This window comes from Sturnus vulgaris, chromosome 8, assembly GCF_052056855.1.
Source record: "Sturnus vulgaris isolate bStuVul1 chromosome 8, bStuVul1.hap1, whole genome shotgun sequence".
Lineage (NCBI taxonomy): Eukaryota > Metazoa > Chordata > Aves > Passeriformes > Sturnidae > Sturnus > Sturnus vulgaris.
The window spans coordinates 7311792-7330532 of record NC_142250.1 but is presented as its reverse complement, the minus strand read 5'-3'; the positions used below and the strand labels follow the sequence as shown (position 1 = coordinate 7330532).

The 18741-nt window shown below is 46.6% G+C and overlaps 1 protein-coding gene across 1 annotated transcript in view; it reads right to left on the bottom strand.

Moving 5' to 3' along the window:
- Window positions 1-2581: 2581 nt before the first annotated feature.
- LOC148222967 (TOG array regulator of axonemal microtubules protein 2-like) overlaps window positions 2582-18741 on the bottom strand; it is a 38845-nt gene continuing 22685 nt past the window's right edge. Inside the window, exons 3-13 of the mRNA XM_088168640.1 lie at window positions 17179-17386; window positions 14927-15059; window positions 13517-13622; window positions 12550-12785; window positions 10895-11047; window positions 9607-9724; window positions 8536-8639; window positions 6958-7162; window positions 6165-6381; window positions 4994-5080; window positions 2582-2817 (exon numbers count right to left, since the gene is read on the bottom strand). Coding sequence (XP_088024766.1) covers window positions 2582-2817; window positions 4994-5080; window positions 6165-6381; window positions 6958-7162; window positions 8536-8639; window positions 9607-9724; window positions 10895-11047; window positions 12550-12785; window positions 13517-13622; window positions 14927-15059; window positions 17179-17386 — 1803 coding nt within the window. The remainder of the gene's footprint in view (window positions 2818-4993; window positions 5081-6164; window positions 6382-6957; window positions 7163-8535; window positions 8640-9606; window positions 9725-10894; window positions 11048-12549; window positions 12786-13516; window positions 13623-14926; window positions 15060-17178; window positions 17387-18741) is intronic.

The window sequence follows — 18741 nt, the reverse complement described above, 5'->3', positions numbered from 1 at the left end:
TACAGCCCAATGTGGGTTTAAGTAGCATGGTATTATTAAGAGCTCCTTTCCTGCATGAGATTCAAAAAGATGGTCCCAAATGATCTTCTTGCAAGCATGCAGTAAAGACCTGATCCAATGAACATTTGACTTTGGCAATTACACTCTTCCCTTTTTTCTTTTGACAAAGACACTTGAGGTTTTTCCCCACTCTTCCAATGCTGGCAATCGCTGTTTACTGTTTTTCGCCAGAGAGTGATGCTACAGCTGCTGCTTTGAAACAAAAAGCCCTGACATCTGGGTATCTTGAAGGAGCATGAAATGCCTGTTAAGTGTTAATATTGGAAGCTACTCAGATCTTCACGTACCAGGACTCTGAAGCACCAGCAGGAGGACCAGGCATCATTCCCCTTTGTGGATGTTCATGTTTCTGGTGTGCAAGAGCAATGACTTTGAGGAGGGACAAAAATGCCCCTATATTCAAACAGTGGGTGTGCAAGGAGATGTGAAGTTGCACTGTCTTTTCTAAGATACTTGGGAAAGATTTAAGAGAATATTGGGACATGGAGAGGGTCCCTAATTTTGTCTCCAGAGGAATCCCTCTGCTGGTGATGGCAATCCTATAAGCTCACAGACTAGTTTTCCCTGACACCTGCCACCCTGCCTGGGCTTTACTAGGCCAGGACTAGACCCATAGCTAAGCAAACACATAAGAGTTTGACAGAGAGTTTTTCCTTCAGAAAACCTAATTAACACTGTCACATTCATTTTCTTCTGTAACATCTGAAGCTGGCAACTGTGAGGACTTGGCTGTCAAAAGGTTACAGTTTGCACTGGGCTCAAAACTGTTTTTCCCAAAGGCAAAGCAAATTGAAATGTTTGAAAGTTTAAAAGATTCAAATGACGATGACAGGAAACTGCAAAATAATTACTGGAAAGGCAGCATTCTCAATGATCATGCAGCCCACCAAAAGCTGGAGCTGAATCCAGAAGTGCTTGTTCCAGCTATTCAGGAATTTATTACCCTGTAAGCACTGATCCATGGTAAGAAATGATCCAATATCCCTGGGCTGAATGGATTCCAGGCTGTGGAATCGATTTGAGGAACAGTTGACAAATGTTTTTGACCTCACAGCCCATTCATCCTTCTGCATACATGTTCCAAACAGCGCTGTTGGTCTGCTGTGCTGGGTAAATATACATACAAACGTCTTTTCCAAAGCAGTGCATCTTTTCCCATGTCCTCTTCTTACCTATGAAATTGTGATTGAAGACACCTCAGGGCCAGATCTGAGGGAGATTGCAAAGGAGCAAAGCTTTGGGATTTGGGCACACGTCTCTCTGTTTCTTTCCTCAGAGCGCAGAATAAATCTAACTAGCAAACTTTAGACTATAGAGGATATTTTGGGTCCGTTGTCCCTCAAACATGTCAGTGGGTGCCCCCCTTGTAATTCCAAGAAATAAACAGCAGTAAGAAACAAATGACACCAAGATAACAAGGCCAAAGAGGAAGAGGAGAAGCCAAGTGAAGAAAGAATATAATGAAACACGGGTACATCGAGTGAGCTGCACTCTGATAGCCTCTACACTAGTAGATCATGGACGCACAATCTCCTCTTGCTTTTTTTTTAATAATTTTATTTAAACTATTAAGAAAAAATATTCAAGCTACTTACAATTAAAACGATAACCTCAAAATTTAATAGATACAATAAAAACACATTCATTCAAACCTACACCTAGTTATATATACGTCTATAAGTATAAAGAGTAATGAATAAATCCCCCTCTTCAATCACTCTTTGGAGAGGCAGCAGCTTCTTTCTGTACCCAGAGGAAATAGAACTCTTCTGGATGGGAGGTAAGGACTTTGCGGCTCAGGGAAGAAAGGAAGTGTCCAGGGAAAACTTCTGTGCAAGAGTGGAGCCAGTGAGGTCTGCAAAATGGAGACACAAAATGTAACACAGAGGCTGCAGTGAAAACCTAAAGCATCTGAAGCTCCATATTTCATGGAACACATATCCTGGAAACTTCTAAATAGCTGCACAGGGAAACATGCTCCTGCCAGCAGTCACTTGAGGCAGGACAGGGGCACAACCTGACCCACTTGCACAAAGCTCCCAGGGGAACACCCTGGCCTCTGGGATGCCCTGGGACAGCAGGGAACCCAGAGCCCTGTGCTTTCTAGCAATGGCTCAGCTGCACATGCTCCTCTCCCTGCCCCAGAGCTCAGCAGCCCTACAGCTCCATAGGGCACTGGGAGCAGCAGAGCTCAGGGCAGGGGACAGCTGCAGGACAGAACTGTTCCCTGGCAATGTGCACAGGCTCTCCAGGCTGGCACAAGACCCTTCCTCCTGCCAGACAGCGGCCCAGCTCCCACCTTACCTCTGTGTGAGGCTGAGCCTTGCTCAGCCTTCACCTTGTCCTCAGTCTGCAGTTGTTTCAGCCCCCTGAGCATGCCATGACTATGAAGGGCAGTGGAGAGAGCAGGGGCAGATGCACGCCCTTCTTTAGTATTTTGTCGTTTTTGGCACAGCTAAAATGTCAAATCCGGAGGTGTCCATCTCAGCACTTGGTCAGCTTTCTGGAGAACATCCATCCTTCACCAGCCCAAAATGCTGGAGAGGTTTTTCCGCACATGTGGAGGCTGGCTGGCAGCACGCTTCTGCAGCTGGGTGCCCATCACCTCGTGGAGGGCAGAGGCAAGCCTGGTGACCACAGTGCGGACATTGGCGCTTCGGACAGGCAGCGCCTTGTTCTCCAGCAAGGACCAGAGCACGGGCAGGGCGTAGCGCTGGACGACCTCAGGGCTCCTGCCATAAACGCCTTCCACAAGCACTGCCAGGACAGAGACACAAGCTCCTTAACCACCAAGCTCAAGGCAAACCAGGATCTACCTCTGGTTTTGCTTCTGGGAAACCCCTCTGGCTAAGATCAGTGCAACAGCACTCAGAGCCCCATGATCCAGAACGGCCAAAGCAGCTGATGCTCCCTAAAACAGAACCACCAACCTCTCAGGACTAATTTCTCCAAACAGAGCCTTGTAGCTGTGGCAGGATTTGTACCTTTACTAGATCACTTCATTATCTGCTTCTGCATCAACAGACCGATGCAGTGAGCAGATTAATGACTGAAATGTCAACTTGCCTGTTATTTCCATTAGGAAGCTCTTTAAGCCCACACTGAAGATTTGGAAGTGCACTGTAGAGAGGCAATTGAGAGATTTCTAATGTAATGGATAATTCCATTTTTGTCACCGTTGATATCAAGTGCCAAAGTCTAATCTGGCTCTTCCCTTTGCTCAGTGGCAAATACCAAAGGACAGTATTGGACTACACTTCCAAACTCCAGCCCACCAGAGATGGGTGCTGCTTGACAGTTGGATTAGAAACATTAGTGGCCAGCTGGTGTCTTTGGCAGAATGCTTTTGTGGCTTCCAACAAACACCTGTTCAAACGTCAGGTTGTCTTAGATAACTACCCAGACCCCATTGTCGTGGCATTTGTGCATCTCCACATTTTAATAGCCTTTCCCCTTCCAATGCTGATGGCATATTTTCTTGCAATGTCTACTGAAACAGCAGAATAGAGAGAAAAAATAATACACAGGGGACTGAATTTTAACCAAATCACGAGGGTTTTTTCATATTCTCTCTGAATCCTGTTCCCTGCTCACTTCCTGAACTGAACTATATCAAACACACACTAAAATTTCCTACCAATAGGCTCCTTGCATGGCAGATTTGGCTGAGAGATCAAACCCTGAAATGCTCGGCAGTACATTCTTATTTTATGCACAGGCCAAAAGTTGTATAGCAGCCACTTCTTATTCTGTAGTGGAAGAGACTTCATTTTTTCTATGCTGTTAATCCACCAGCAGTCATCAACATTTAAACAGCTCCTGAAAGCAACCAAACCCAATTCTGCTAAGTAAAAAAAGGGTTATGGTACCCATTTCAAAATGGGAGTTAATTTGATTTTAAAAGTATTTAAAGACATCAGTCAATATAGGACTTGATAAACCACTGTCTCTTCCGACTAAATCTCAGAGAGAACATCTGCTCTTTCTAAAGCAGTCCTAATTTATGTTTCATTCCTTTCTTTGAAAAGGAGATCAAAATAACTCCAAAACTAAATTCCATCCTGATGGAGATTCCCTTTGTACAGATGCCCTTTAAAGGGCCTTTGACATTCCTATTCACTGAACATTGTCCTTCTGAGATTCCAAATGAAGACACAAAGTGTATCAAACCTTGCATTTCAAGATGCTGCCTCACTTAGCAGTGGATTTAGCCCCAGTTCAAGCAAGGCTATAAATCTTCTTCTCTACTATATATTAAGATTATCATTTTCCCATTCCTTGCCTACTGCTGACATAGCAAGCTCCTCTGAGGGATCAATTATCAGCTGCAATTGTAGCATTTTGGACAGCAGTGACACAGGAAGACATGAAATGCTCAGTCCAATGCCACTTGGACAGCACAGACAGGGAGCCTCAGCACTCTGCTTCTGCCCCTCTGCCCCCAAAGGCTGTCTTGCACCAAATCCATGCCTCTAATATGTGTGTTGAGTTTTGACCTAAGCTGTGACCCCAGGCACTGCAGGGTTCAGCCTCAAAACTTTCCAAGAGCAAAACGACAATCCCATGAGGACAAAAGAAACGGATCCCCTGCAACAGCACTTGACACCATTTTCCCTGAAGAATCACAGATGTCCCTGAGCTTCCAAGAGAGGAGCCAGTTCGGGTATTTTTAGCCCTTCCCTTTCCTGCACGTGGCTTCTGAGATGCCCCAGGGAGAGCTCAGACCCCAGGCCGAGTGCCGCCCCCATCTCAGGTGCTGCACACCTCTGCAGCAGCCAGGGAAAACCTGCCAAACACACCTGCCATGGGGATTGGGCAGCAGGGACAAGCTCAGCACCTCCCCAGTTGGAGCAGCTACTCTACTCTCTATTCACAGGAGTTCCATGTAAATATTCCCTGGGAAGACCTCTTGACTTACAAGGGGAGGCCATACCTGTGATACACACTGTGACCTCCAGCAGAGCTTGGCCACTCAGTTGACTCCACTGGTTGCTAAGCTCTTTCATCAGTGATACTTTATCTACAAGAGAAACACACATTTCTGCTCACTCTTCTGAGGTCATAGGAGAAAAGAGAGTGGGGAGGGAAAGGGCAAGGGCAGCCTCAGTTTATAAAATCAAGTAAATTTCTGTTGATGTTTGAATCCTTTTCTTCTTTCCTTCCAGCCTACCTGGGAGGGGTTTAAATTCCCAAAGAAAATCTCTCCTTTCACATTTGTAAATGCAACATTCTCTGCTGTACCAGGAGCTATGTTAAACATTTCCCATCACGGACCTCAAGACTTCAATCACAAGTAAGCAGTGAAACGGTTTTGCATTGCAGAGTAAGCAGGAAGAAGCCCAGACTTGGGATACAGAAAGGCACTGAATCAGGTAGTCCATGAGGTCACAGAGCAGCTGAGGTGGAGGAAGTAGAACCTGCCCTTGAAGATCTGCATCTTCAACTCTCCATTTTTCAGGCATATTTCCACAGTGCATCATTTTCAGAGCTGACATAAATCTCTGCAACAAAGGAATTTAGAGCAGCCCTTGCCTGTGTAGCTATTTGCTGCAGCCGTCCTGCCCCATGCAAAACAACATGTGTAAGAATGCATAACTGACAGCTGGATTTCTATCTGTTAGTTTCAAGGAAATGAAATTGGTGAATCATAACTTCCCCGCTGAAAAAAGAAGACAAAGAAGAAAGGTGGAAAATAGGCAGCTCATGCCTATAATGTGGAGCCTTCCAGGAGGCTGCTCTGCAGAAGCTCTGATGGGCCAGTGTCCCTTCATGCCAACAGCAAAGCTCTTCATCTGGGAAATCAAATGGGATCCAAGCAAACTCCAAAACCTCCTTTGCCTCTGAATTGCAGCAAAGCTGTTGTCCAGGATCTCCTCTCCAGACAAGCAGCACTGACCCAAGGGCTCCTGGCACTTTTGGGAAATGCTGATGACCATTCAAGCCTGTTGGGGTCTGGTGCATAAGGACTGCACCCCCACAGCTTCTAGTGGATATCAGCTGGAGTGTTCCACAGGCACCAAGAGCTCTCAAGGCACTCAGTGTTCTCTTGTGTCAGAGAGGCAGAGACACAGTGGGCGAGAGTCCATGTCAGGGCTCAGCCTTACCTAAATGAGCAATGGATGCTTCCAGCGCATTCACAGCTGTGGCATGAACCCCAGGGTCCTTTGAGTTCAGGTTCTTCAGGATTCCTTCCACCAAAAGGAGGATCACCGGGTTCAAGGCATCTTCCAGGATGGCAATGATTTCTGCCAGCACGTCCAGCGCCATCTGCTTCACTTTCTTGTGTGTGTCAGATACTCTCAGGACAAAATAATCAAAAATCTGTGAAGAGAACAAACAGAATGAAAGCTGGATTATAATGTTCTAGTTTGAAGAAGGGATGTAGAAATGAGCATTCAGTATCCAAGAAGGGTAAACACCATCTTTACCAAGTGGAATAGAGACTCGGATTGAAAGAAGTAGCCCGTGTTTTGCCTGTGCAAACAGGATGGACATTACAGAAGTATCCTTTTAAAAATATTTGGTTTAAACCAACTCAGCCTGATACTTGTCTTCCCCATCCAAACCCATTTTTTGTCTAGAGAATAATTGCCATGCTTTCAGTGGCTGGATTCCCTTCACTTAACCCAACTGCGACTAGGAGACAGCAGAAGTTACACCAATGGAAAATTCTGGCATCTTCTGATGAACAGCATCAATAGGCACCTGCCAGACAAATGCAGCTGGACTGAAAGAACTTGTCCTGAAGCCTGGACCTCCATTAAATTGGTCTGGGTCAGGAGGACCAGCCTGTCCCAAACAGCCAGGATGCAGTGCCAAGACACACTGAATTAACTTTACTGCTACAGGCTTGGGAGAGGAGCTAAAGGGAAGGAACAGTGAAGATACCCTACATACCTGGACAATGTGAGTGGTGATGAGCTTGGGGCTGTTTTTGCACAGCTCTAGGAGGAGTGCCACTCCTTCCAGCCGTGCCTCAAACCCCTTGGCTTCCAGGAGATTGTAAAGATTCTGGAGCGTCTCCGTTTCATCCCTAGCTGGAGGTAACGTGACCTGGGCTTTTGGACGGTGGAGGAGGCGTCCATCAGAGGTCGACTTCACCCTGGAAAATCAAACGAAATTACAACTTGTTGGTGACCATACCTACAGATAATTGTGAGCAAAACATCTACGGGAGCTTTCCTAATGACATGATTTCAAGCTAGAAAATCATGAGGCTCTGAAAAACCACATGGACCTCATGACAATCCTTATGGGAGTCAATCTGTAAGTAACATCCTCGCCAGTGCTCACTCAGCAAAACCAAGGATGAGATGCATCTCATCTATCTTCAGATGGATTCCCAGGCACACATTGCTTTGTGGGGAAAGAGAAACTACTGCCAAGTTTAAATGCCTCCTCTTATGGGAGGTGTGAGTCTTCTAATAAGTAAACTCATCACTCTGGAGAAATGTCTCTACACCAATAACAATTGTAACAGAATGACAATATGGAACAGGAGCTCACATGCATCTGAGCAGATGAACAGGGGCATATCTGAAGCATCCAGAAAATCAGTAACACAGATAAAAACAGAAGACAGACATCCCAGCACAACACTCACATTAAGTTTGCATTCCTAGAGACTAGATCCACAGCTTCATAAACCCACTGGGAACAATTCTCCTGGATCAACCTGTCTCTTCCAGGAGCATGGGAAGCTCCTAGCTATGCTACTGAAGCATGTGGTCCTTTGCTGCCACCGCTGAGCATGACAGAGCTAAATAAATCCCCTCTGTAGTCAGGGCAGAACAGGTACAAGTAGCTCTGCCACTGTCATGAAGACACAGCAAGGACCAAATTCCTTTCTTCAATGCAGATTGCAGCACAGTGGGAAATCAACCAAACATGCTGTCCATCAAGCAAACTATATGAAGGACAGAATTATCAAGACAAAAAGTCCCCATTGAGACCACTGTTGACCAAAGTTGCTCAGGATTTACCTTGCTACTGACTACTCAAACTTGGTAATGTTGGAGGGTAGGAAAACCATGATTCAGCCAGGCCAAACCACTTGCATGAGAAGGATTAGTTTGGGAAATGGCATCATGCTTCTAGGCTGGGAGTTCTCATCAAAACACCCATCTGAAAAAGACTCCACTCAGATGTAAAAAAACCACTGGTTGAACTGACTTGTCCCAAGTCAGGCAGTGGAAATATAGCCCTCTCCTAACCACAACAACACTGCCCTCAACACTGCACTGAATTGTCTGAGCTGCAACCAATGGGTGGCTTTTTGTCATTAATTTTTGTGGAAACCTCTCCAGAGAAGTTTGTTCAGTGCAATGCAGAAGTAGACATTTCGTGCCATAGAGCATTTGTAGGGAAAGGAAACAATCTCTGGCACAGGCCATCACTGCTAGAAAGATTTTCCTGAGGAAGAGACATGTCCAGCTTGTCATGTGCTTTGTCACATCTAACAAAAGTGCTCAGTACCTTTGACTAGAAGGCAATGTGGCCTGGGGCTTCTTGGAGCCATCGCTCCTCTTCTTCACTGGGCTCTTGACAGATGGGCGTTCACCCTTCTGCTCTTCCATCCCCTACAATGAGAAAGCATACATACCCCTACCTAGAGAAAGCCCCATCAATCTTTAGAATATTAAATAGGAAATTGCCTGTTTAAAACACAAGTTAGAACCAGGATCACTGCTACCAAGGCTTAGAAAAACATTTCCTATCTAACAAAATCAAAAAGACCAGAGATTCAGTGATGCCAACACTCTGTTTGCAATAGCTCAAGGCAGGTTATGGGTGCTGCCATACTGAGCAGCAATCTTAAACCCAAATTCATGAGTCTTGAGCATAAATGCAAATAATGCAAAGTGGTAGGCAATGAATATTTTTAAGGAAGGAGCACAAAAATTTGGACTTTTTGGGGAGTGGGCCCATTATGTTGGATGATGATTTGGTTCAACCTGGCTCTCCCTGTTCTGACACAAAGGCACACTCCCTTTTAGAGTGTAGATAAAAAAGAATAAAAAATCCCCCAAACAAATAAATCATTTTCTACTGGCTGCTGCTGAATTCACTTCCAGCTCCACAGGGTTTGACAGCAAGCAATATTCCCAAAAGACAGACAGTAATTGTAGTAATTAGGATTGACTTGGACATCTTTCATACTTTTGGAAATACTCTTGGCATTACTACGACCATGTCTTCTGCAAAGACTGTTATCTTCAGAAGCACTATTCTCACTCAATTTCTTTACTGGGGTCAGAGTAGAGAGAATGTGATGGGGGATTACACCTAAATATAAACCCATTTTCTCACCTTCCCCTTTCCTGTTTGTGACCAATATTCAAAATATTCAAAACCCCACTTTTTCCCTAATAATATCAGTTAGGTTGTCGACTGCAGATGAACAGGGTCGGGATTAACAGCTCATTCCCAGGAGCAAAATGATTCATCAGAAGAGGAATGAGATAAAGACAGATTAGGTGTGTTTGATCTCGTATTAGCAGTGGCAATATCCGCAAAAAGGAGACATTTTTCCTGCCACGCACTTACTTTCTTCTTCATTCTTTTCAGAATATCTTCCAGGTCACGTGTGGGAATGGATCGTTCCAAAAGAATTTTACATTTTTGGTGATTCAGCAACATCTTCACCATCTCCTGTCCATAATGCCTATGGAAAGAAGTAACTGAAGGCAGGAAGGCAGGCAGGCAGGCAGGAAGGCAGGAAGGCAGGAAGGAAGGAAGGAAGGAAGGAAGGAAGGAAGGAAGGAAGGAAGGAAGGAAGGAAGGAAGACTGTTAATCAAAGAGGCTGGTACCTTAAACTAATCAGGTGTAATCCTTGTATGAGAAGGCATTACCTACTCAGCAAAAAGACAGAAAATACCATTACAGTCTGAAACTGTGGTTGTGCTTCTGTGGGATCTAACGATCCCAGGGAACAAGTGAAAGAGATCTGCTTTGTTGTTAGATCCTATTGGCAGTGCCTTGCTGCCATTGCACAACAATTTCCTTTCTTGAAGTGGCAGGAACTCTAGGATAAAGCACCACATGCCTCATGCTTCCTATGGATAATTCTATACTATATGTATGCCAGCGGCAGTGAGTTACTCTTGTTTTCTTGGCCACTGTTAGTGGGAATTAAATCATCCAAGTGAGGAGAATTTGATGGCTTGGGTTGATTTTGCCACTAGGAAACCACAGTTCTCTTCAAGAAGAAATTTGGAGGTCATTGATAACAACACTGATAACAGATAAAGGCATTCTAGAAATCTGCAGAAGTTTAGAAAGACTGAATACATTAGCTAAAGACCTCTGAAATATTTCTAGGAAAGTCTTAAGTTAATGAGAAATAGATGTTTGGGATCCTTCAGTGATGAACATTAGCCAACATTTCGGCTTTGTGTTGTGCACCTAAGACCAAAAAAACCTGTTAGAGTAGCTAATCGGAGCTCTTTTGAACTCAGGAAAGAGTCCTTCAAGTCACAGGAAGTTGGCAATATTAATTTCTATTGGACAACCTCAGGATACCCAGTACAGTCATTTCCCCAGACAAGCCAGAGCAATGGTCACAGCACCAGGCCTGACAGAGCTCGAGAAGCGTTTGGACAATGCTCTTGGGCACATGGAGTGACTCTTGGCAAGTCCTGCACATGGCCAGGAGCTGGACTCAATGACCCTCATGGGTCCCATACCACTCAGCATATTCTCTGATAGTTTGGCCTTTATGCACACAGAGAGGTAATTTTAAATTTCTTCAGTTACCACTCTTTTCTGGTTTTAGCGTTATAGACATACACAAAAGAGTTTTCCTGTCTCAGGAGGTGAAATGAAGATCATTACCTTGTATCCTTGTGATGGTCCTGAGCAAGCGTCCCTGCAGCGTGCGCCAGCCTCTCAGCCCTGGCTGTGCCTGGGAGCTTCGTGACTCCAATTTTCTCCATCAGGGACAGGAGCAGTTTGGCCGCACACTTCCGCACCTGGACGTGGCGGCTCCTGGGAACAGGAGAGCAAACACTGGGGCACAGGGAGAAGGAGCAAGACAGCACAGGTCTTGGCCAGAGCGTGCTCCCTGTCCTTGCTGGGGGAAGGAGGCCTGGGCTCTCCCTGACAATTTAGACACCTGTAGAAGGTTCTGTCCTCAGATAAACTCAAAGTTAGCATTGGACAGAAGGACTGCCTGCAAGGAAGAACAAGGAATTCAGTCTCCCTGCACTATCTGATACTCAATTGCTTTCCAACAATTTACTCTGAGAAAGATTAAAGAAATAGATTACATATGACTTCTTTAGAAATGTAAGCCAATTCATGCTGACCCATCAGAGAGTACCCACTACACAGCGCCGAAGAAGGACTGAGGCTCCGTCCAGCCATTAATCTCCAAATCTGCAGAGCTTTGGAAAACAACAAATGCAGGAGAAACATGCTGTAGGCCATGAAGTTGCAGAATATACAGCATTGCAGCCTGTTTCTTCTCTGAGGCTTGGCAAGGGATACATCTGAATGTTTTTCCCTATTCCAAAGCTGAGAAAAGGTGGCAGTCATTTTAGACAGATTTCCCTGTTCTTGGGAATGTCTTTTGGGAAATATCAGGCCCAGCACAAACACCTGAGGCAGCATTTGCTTCAGCTGTCTCATGGCAGTCAGCCTGTGAAGGCGCCTGTAAAGTGATTCAGCATCTCAAGGCTAACATGAAACATCAGTATGACTAGAAATCAGAGTTCTATAGCCAGGAGAGTCATACAAGACTCATTTTGGCTGGGACTGCACCTGCTGTTCAGCCTGTGCCACACCCAGCACATTGTCCCCGATGTGCTCCATGCTCCATCAAGTCCCCTCCCTAGTTCTCAAGTTAATGCAATAATGAGGATGCATGGTTTTTCCCAGGGCCTCTGTGCTTAGTGCTGTGAAATATTAAAGAGTGATCACACCTGCAATTGCAATTGTGTCCCTTCCCACAAAAGCACAAATCCTTAGCCTTTGCAGGCACTTTCACTTCCACACCATTCACCACATTTACGCTACCCTGACAGACTGGGAGAACTCCAGCAAGCAGCAAGAAGCTGAGTCAGAAGAGGTTTAGGTTGGATATCAGAAAAAGGTTTTTCACTCAGAGGGTGGTTGGGCACTGGAACAGGCTCCCCAGGCCAGTGGTCACAGCACCAAGCCTGACAGAATTCAAGAAGCATTTGGACAACAATCTCAGGCACATTGTGTGACCCTCAGGGTGTTCTGTGCTGGACTCAATGATCCTGATGGGTGCCTTCTAACTCCCCATAATCTACAGTTCTGTGACTCTGAGAACTCATAGGCTGCAGGAAGGAAGAAATAGGGGACAAGAGGAAAGAAATGAGGTGGATTGGAGAATCCAGTCACTGAGTTGACAGAAGATGCAGGATACAGGACCCTTCCCTCACACCATTCCCATTCTTCCTCTCATCCCTTCTCCACCTGCACACAAGAAGCTGAAAAACATCACTGAAAGGAGAAGAACCTACCTGACTCCACTGTCCAGGAGAGCTGTCATTGCTCGTGTAGGAGTCACATTGTCCACCATGATCCCCAGGGTCTGACTGGCTGCTTTCTCAACAAACTCTGGGCAGTTACACACTGCCTTGAGAAGGACCCGAGCAACCTCATCTACCTCAGAGTCCATGTCCTTCTTCAAGGTCGCCAAAAACTCTCCCAGAGTGACAATGGCTGAGTAGGACACCTTAGACCGGAGGTTGGCCACCTGGGGAAGTCATGAGGAGAAACATAAGAATTACCTCAAAAAAGAAAACTAGATGCCTTAGGCAAAAGTTATAGTAAATGACATCACGTCTCACTGTGTCCAGATGAACATAAAAGCACCCAATGAGCAGAAGAGCACAAGCATAGAAGGCACTTCCTCTGGCACCAATTTCTGGCCTCAGACCTGCTTACTGCAGGCCTATGAATATAAATTTTACTGAAAAGATCTGCTTAATCATTCTATAATGTGAAATGCTTTGATTTTAGGCCCTTTTATTTGATAAACAAAGAACCAAATAAAAGCATGGTCTCCTTTCAAAGCATGAAACCACAAGCCATAAGGTTAAAAGAGTCTTGTGTTCCTGTTCAAAAACACAACACCAGCAGGTCTAGCACTCAGCCAGGAAACAGAAAACACAGGCTCAGGTCTACAGATTAATTTTCAGTGATGAATTACAGCTCAGGCAGAGATTAGGACTCTGGCAAATAACATAACTAGTGCATATATTTTTGCATTTGGGAATTTCATAATTATGGCAGCTCACTCAAAGATGAGTGTCAGATACCTAACCTACCAGTAAATACAGCTACGTGTACACATAGATCCTATAGATAGCTGACAGACATTAGAAATAGAAGGTCTAAAAACAGAAATGAAGGCAATCCCTGAGCACACATGGAGATGAACAAGCACATATCTGCTCTACACACAATTCACAACAATGTTCTCACCTCACTGGTAACAGCCAAGCAAATCTCACGAAGTCTTGAAAGCAGGACCTCTGAATGGGACCCAGCCAGGTGTTTGATGATGCCCAGTCCCTTCTCCTTCGTCTCCCTGAAAGGCAAGTACCAAAAAGATTGATTTTTCTCTCTACCCAAGAACTAGACAGCACCCTCTGAAATTACCAGGCTGGCAGCTTAGTCAAACAATGGGAGGTGCTTTTCAAGGAGTACTTAATGAAATCGTGGATCTCATTGCCACAGGATGCTGTGGCATTCAAAAGCATACACAAATCCAAAAGGCAAATAGAGGGCCTTCAGAGTCTTCATTTGTAACTGTTTTAGAAGACAGCCTGTCTGAAATCTCTGGCACATCAAGTCCCTGTGGCATGGCTTCCTACAAGCTGTGACATTGGCCCATGCTACTATTTCTTGTCACCACCTTGAACCTGTCCCTAAGACAAAGTCCCATCGGGCTGATGTTACTGGGACATTTTCCTTTTTAGCCAGGGTCAGCAGGCAGTTCAGCAGTGAGACTCTGTACCACCACTCTGGAGCTGAGTTGCCACTCTACAATCTAGGCCTGTCTGTCTCTCACTCCCTTCCACTCCACCTCCACATTCCCCAAAAAGGCAGCAGAATGTCCCAGGAGATTCCACACCTGGGTAAGAACAGTTGAAACTCCGCCTTTTCCCAAAACCTCCCACCTAAAACAATCCCCACTACAGTAACATGTTATTGAGAAGGTGCAGACAAATCTGTCTCTCAGTAATTGCTCTGTGCAGGCCCGGAGCTACAGAAAGGTATGTGAGGCATCAGGGCTGCAGCACAGGGCTGGTGACCGATCCCACGGGCAGCCCTGAGTGTTACCTCGACCCCCCCACACCTGCAGAAGCTCTCTGCACCTCACAGGGCACCAAACAGAATTGGGGAAGACGAAACAGAAGAGAAAAGGCAAAGCCAATGTGACTGCACAAGGAGATGCACCATGGCAGATATTTCATACTTATCCCAGTGGGAATGGAGTCTTTACCTTTGTGTGAATGAAGAATCCACCAGTGAGTGTATGCTAACCTAGACATCAAAAAGACAGCCAATATCACCTAACATTTGTGGGCTTATCACCCTGGGCCACCTTCTGTCACTGTCTAATTCTGGGATGCGTGGTGAAGATACAGAAAATAGCACAGGCCCATATGAAGCAGTAAGAAAGAAAAAGTTGAATTACAAAAGTGCAAGATTCCAGACCAAGGCCAAGAAAAGGCTGCTCTCCAGTCTTTATCCTCTCAATGCTCTGCAGTGGTTTCCTCCAGTGCCCTTTGGTTCCCTGGCCTATCGGGGCTCAGAGGCACTAGCAAGATTCACTTCTAACCTCCCTTAACGCTAGGAGGGAGACAGAGTGACCGGGGCCTTTCTTACCAGTCATCGCTGTCGAGCAGGGAGAGTGCCTCCCGCAAGGACTGCTGTGGATCAGGAGAGGCTGTGTCCTTGTGCCCGTTGCCACAGAGCAGCTCCTCTGAGCGCTCGGCACCAGTGGCCGTCTGCGAGGTCACTGTAAGGAGAGGGTCAGCCCTGAGCGCTGCAGCCCCGGGCAAGGCACCCGCCATGGAGCGGCCTGCAGCCCCAGCTCCCACACAGTGTTCCATGTGCTGCACACTGGCACTGGCTCACACACTTCCCTGCCTTCTGCCTCCTTGGGCTCCGTGCTTTCTGACAGCCGCCCCAGCTGGGCACAGCTCCAGGCTAAACCTGACAATTGCCCACACAGCAATTGCCAGCTCCCAAGTGCCACAGGTAGCACAGCCAGCAGCAGTTCCTGAGGCCGCAGAGCTCCCACTCCCTGCCACACTGTGCCCACCAGCGGGACTGGCTACCCCAGGAGGGAACCCCCAAGGGCCTCTCTTATCCCAGCACCCTGATTTCCTCCAGCCCTGAGGACAGAAGCACTCTGCAATTCCCTGAGGAAGACCTGCAGCTGCCTCACGACAGCACCAAGCCAAGCGTGAAGAACCCAGCTCTGCTGGGCCCTTCTGAATCCCCATGGAGCAACTCCCAGGGAACAGCCATACCTGACCCTTCACACCTGACAGCACCTCTGCTCCCATTGACTTCAAATATTCTAGACAGCAGGTAGCTGAGTGCCCACACATGTTAGCCTACTATTGGGAAAGGAGGAGTTTATAGATTTTGTTCTTTCCTAACATCGGGAATCTTTACTGTCTCCGAGGTACACACTGGCTGTATTTCAAACAGCTGAGGTGAAATTTATTTGCCATCAAATGGACGTGTACGCACACTCTGCAATGCCTAAGCTTTCTCTTGTGGAAAAATGCAATTTCCAGTCTACATAATACTTACAAAAGCTTTCCAAATGCAAACTGAGGATAAAAACATTCAAATACAGATGCAAATTGTTGACAGATGCACTCTCTTGATAATCAGTTGTCCTGGGTTTACTGTAATTGAATGTTTTTTCGTTAGGAAAAAAAATTTACAAGGTATGAATAAAATCAGATGATACATGCATTTCTTATGAAACCCATTTGTCATCAAAAGCATTGTCAATCAAAAATTTCATGTCGTGCACTCCAAAGCTCATTTTCTAATGTGTAGATGAAGACATCTGAGCTTTCAAAAATGATGGAGTATAAATATGGCACAGAATCTACATGAAGTACTCTAGACTCAGTAGGGTTTTTGTGCTACTTTACATGTTCTCAAAAATTATGGGGGAACTGTAATATCAAAAATATTCAGACAAGAGCTAATCTTGGTATCACTGATGTCCCTACAGAAGTATGTTGACATACACATCTAGATTCCATAAGAGTGGAGAGCCATGTAAGGCTCGTTCTGGCCAATTCTGAATGTGGAAGTAGCATCACTAGAAAAGAGCATTCCAAGTGTCATTCCTAGATCCCTTCTTCTTATCTCACCGTACTTGGGATCATAGCACAGGCAGACTACCCAGAAAAGAGAGATAAGAGCCACCAGGGACAATGTGCTGTGCATTTGCTGCAGGCAGCAAACAGCCTGGGAGCACCAGGCAGCCCCTCTTGGCTGTCATCTGCTACACACAGCCACTCTATTTGGGTGTTGTGACACAGGAGACACTGCTTGTTCCCTCTTGGCATTGCAGGCCATGGGATGGCAGCAGCCACGAGCCATTGCACACTCGTGGCAGCTGCAGCACGACTGCACCAAGCCACTGCCTGCCATGCAGAGACAAGCCTTGCTGGGATAGCAGAAAAGCTGGCTGCAGAGCCGGACAGCAGCACAGGCAGAGGGCCCAGATGGTCAGTGGACAAGTGATGGTGGTGGCACTCATAGGTGCACAGTGAGCACACCCTGGCACACTGCCCCGCACCTCATCCCTGCAGTTACAGCTGCCTCCTGGCATCAGCGCTGTACTTTTGACTATCAGGATGGGCAAAAGCCAGAGCTTAGGCCTTTACCACTACTTTATTCAGCTCAGCTTTCCAATGGGTCTCTAAGAACTAACTGCTGATGTACTACCAAGCTGGAGTAACTGCAAAGTAGATTTACTGTTCATTCTCAGGACAGGCTATGGACCAAAGAGCCCAGCTGTGCTGGCTGAGGCAGGAGGCAATTTGTGCTCCTTGTGTAAGGAAAAACCCGTATGGGAAAAAGCTACCAAGGAGCAGGCTTACCTGAGGAGTTGCATGGGACGCTGCCTTCCTCCTGGATGATGGGCATACTGGCCACTGAGGGCACCTTGTCCTGCTTCCTCAAGACCTTCTTCTTCAAGGCATTACCAGGGTGTTTTCTCTGCACACTGGAAGCTGTGCCATTGACAGGTGGTAGGCTAAAGTCTGCAGGGACCAAAGAGGAGCTTGTAAGTGGAGTGTGCTGGACATCCTGACGATGGAAAGGGTGAGAAATCTTACTGGAACTGGGTAGCTTCTCTTTGTTATCCCAAAGTACTTAAAGTAGAACACTGGCAAACTAACATGGGACAAGGATCACAGAATCACAGAATCCTAGAAGAGTTTCAGTTGGATGGCCCCTTTAACCACCACCTACTCCAAGCTCTGAGAGCAGGGACATTTTCATCAAGATCATGTTCCTCAGAGGCCTATGTTAACTGGCCTTGAACACCTTCAAGGATGGAGCAACAACAGGTTCTCTGGGCAAACCCTTCCAGCATTGCATCCTCTTCATTATAAATAATACTCTCTAATATCTAATGTAAATCTACCCTCTTCTACTTTAAAACCAAACTACAGTGATGCTTCCCCTAAGAAACAAGGACAAGCCAGTATTGCTTTTGTTTTCCTATTTCAGAGGCTGGCTGGGGAAGTTCCCAAAAGAAAGTGCAGATAACCTTGCGTGATGCCCTCCGGCTGAGTGCTGCCCCCAGGGTCTCTGCTGCCACCCTCGGGGCAGAGAACACAGCACTGCAGCCAGATCCGCTCAGCCGGGATTCACTCGGGAACGCTGCTTGCTCCTGGGGCTACAACAGAAGCACTGGCTCGGGGCTTCAGCACAGCTCTACAGCGCCAGCTCCTCGGCAGGGAGTGGTGGGAGAAGGATCTCTGGTGTTTTCATTAGAAGGAGTTGTGTTTGGTTTCTTCCGGGTTGCACCTTGGTTGAAAAGCATTCTCCTGGCCTCACCTTCACTGGAAGCCCAAGTCTCTCCAAGTGTCTCTCCAAGATGCCTTTGTAATAAATAAAGAAAGGAGAGTTGTGGAGGCCGAAAGCCCCACAGACAAAGAACCTGCTTCTCTCCCATGGAAGGAATACCCTTTTGCACTCCCTCCTCATATTGGTTATAATATTTCCCCTAGCATGCCTGTTTCATGTAATATGTTTGTAGCCTATTGGTCCTTCCCCCTTCCCCCCCTCCCCCTGTGCCCTCAGATGATTCGTTAGTTGTTCTACCCCGACCCCAGGCTCTCCTATATCAACCCCTCTCCCTCTGCCCTTTCGAGCCATTTCCTCGACCCCTCGAGAAGGAATAAACTCCGCCTTGGATCACCACACGTGGCTCCCGTCCCTCTCTCCACCGTCGGCAGAAGCGGGGCTCACACAAGAGAGCTGAAATCACTCTCCTCCTGAGAGCGGGAACTTGCCTGTAAGCACCAGGACGTCTTTCTCCAAGCGCTTCTCTGGTAGGTCGCGGCACCAGCGCGCACCCCGCGCTCACCGGCACTTTTCCTCCCGCTGCCGCTCCGCTCCGCCGCTCCGCTTCCGGGACAGTTCACAATGAAGCA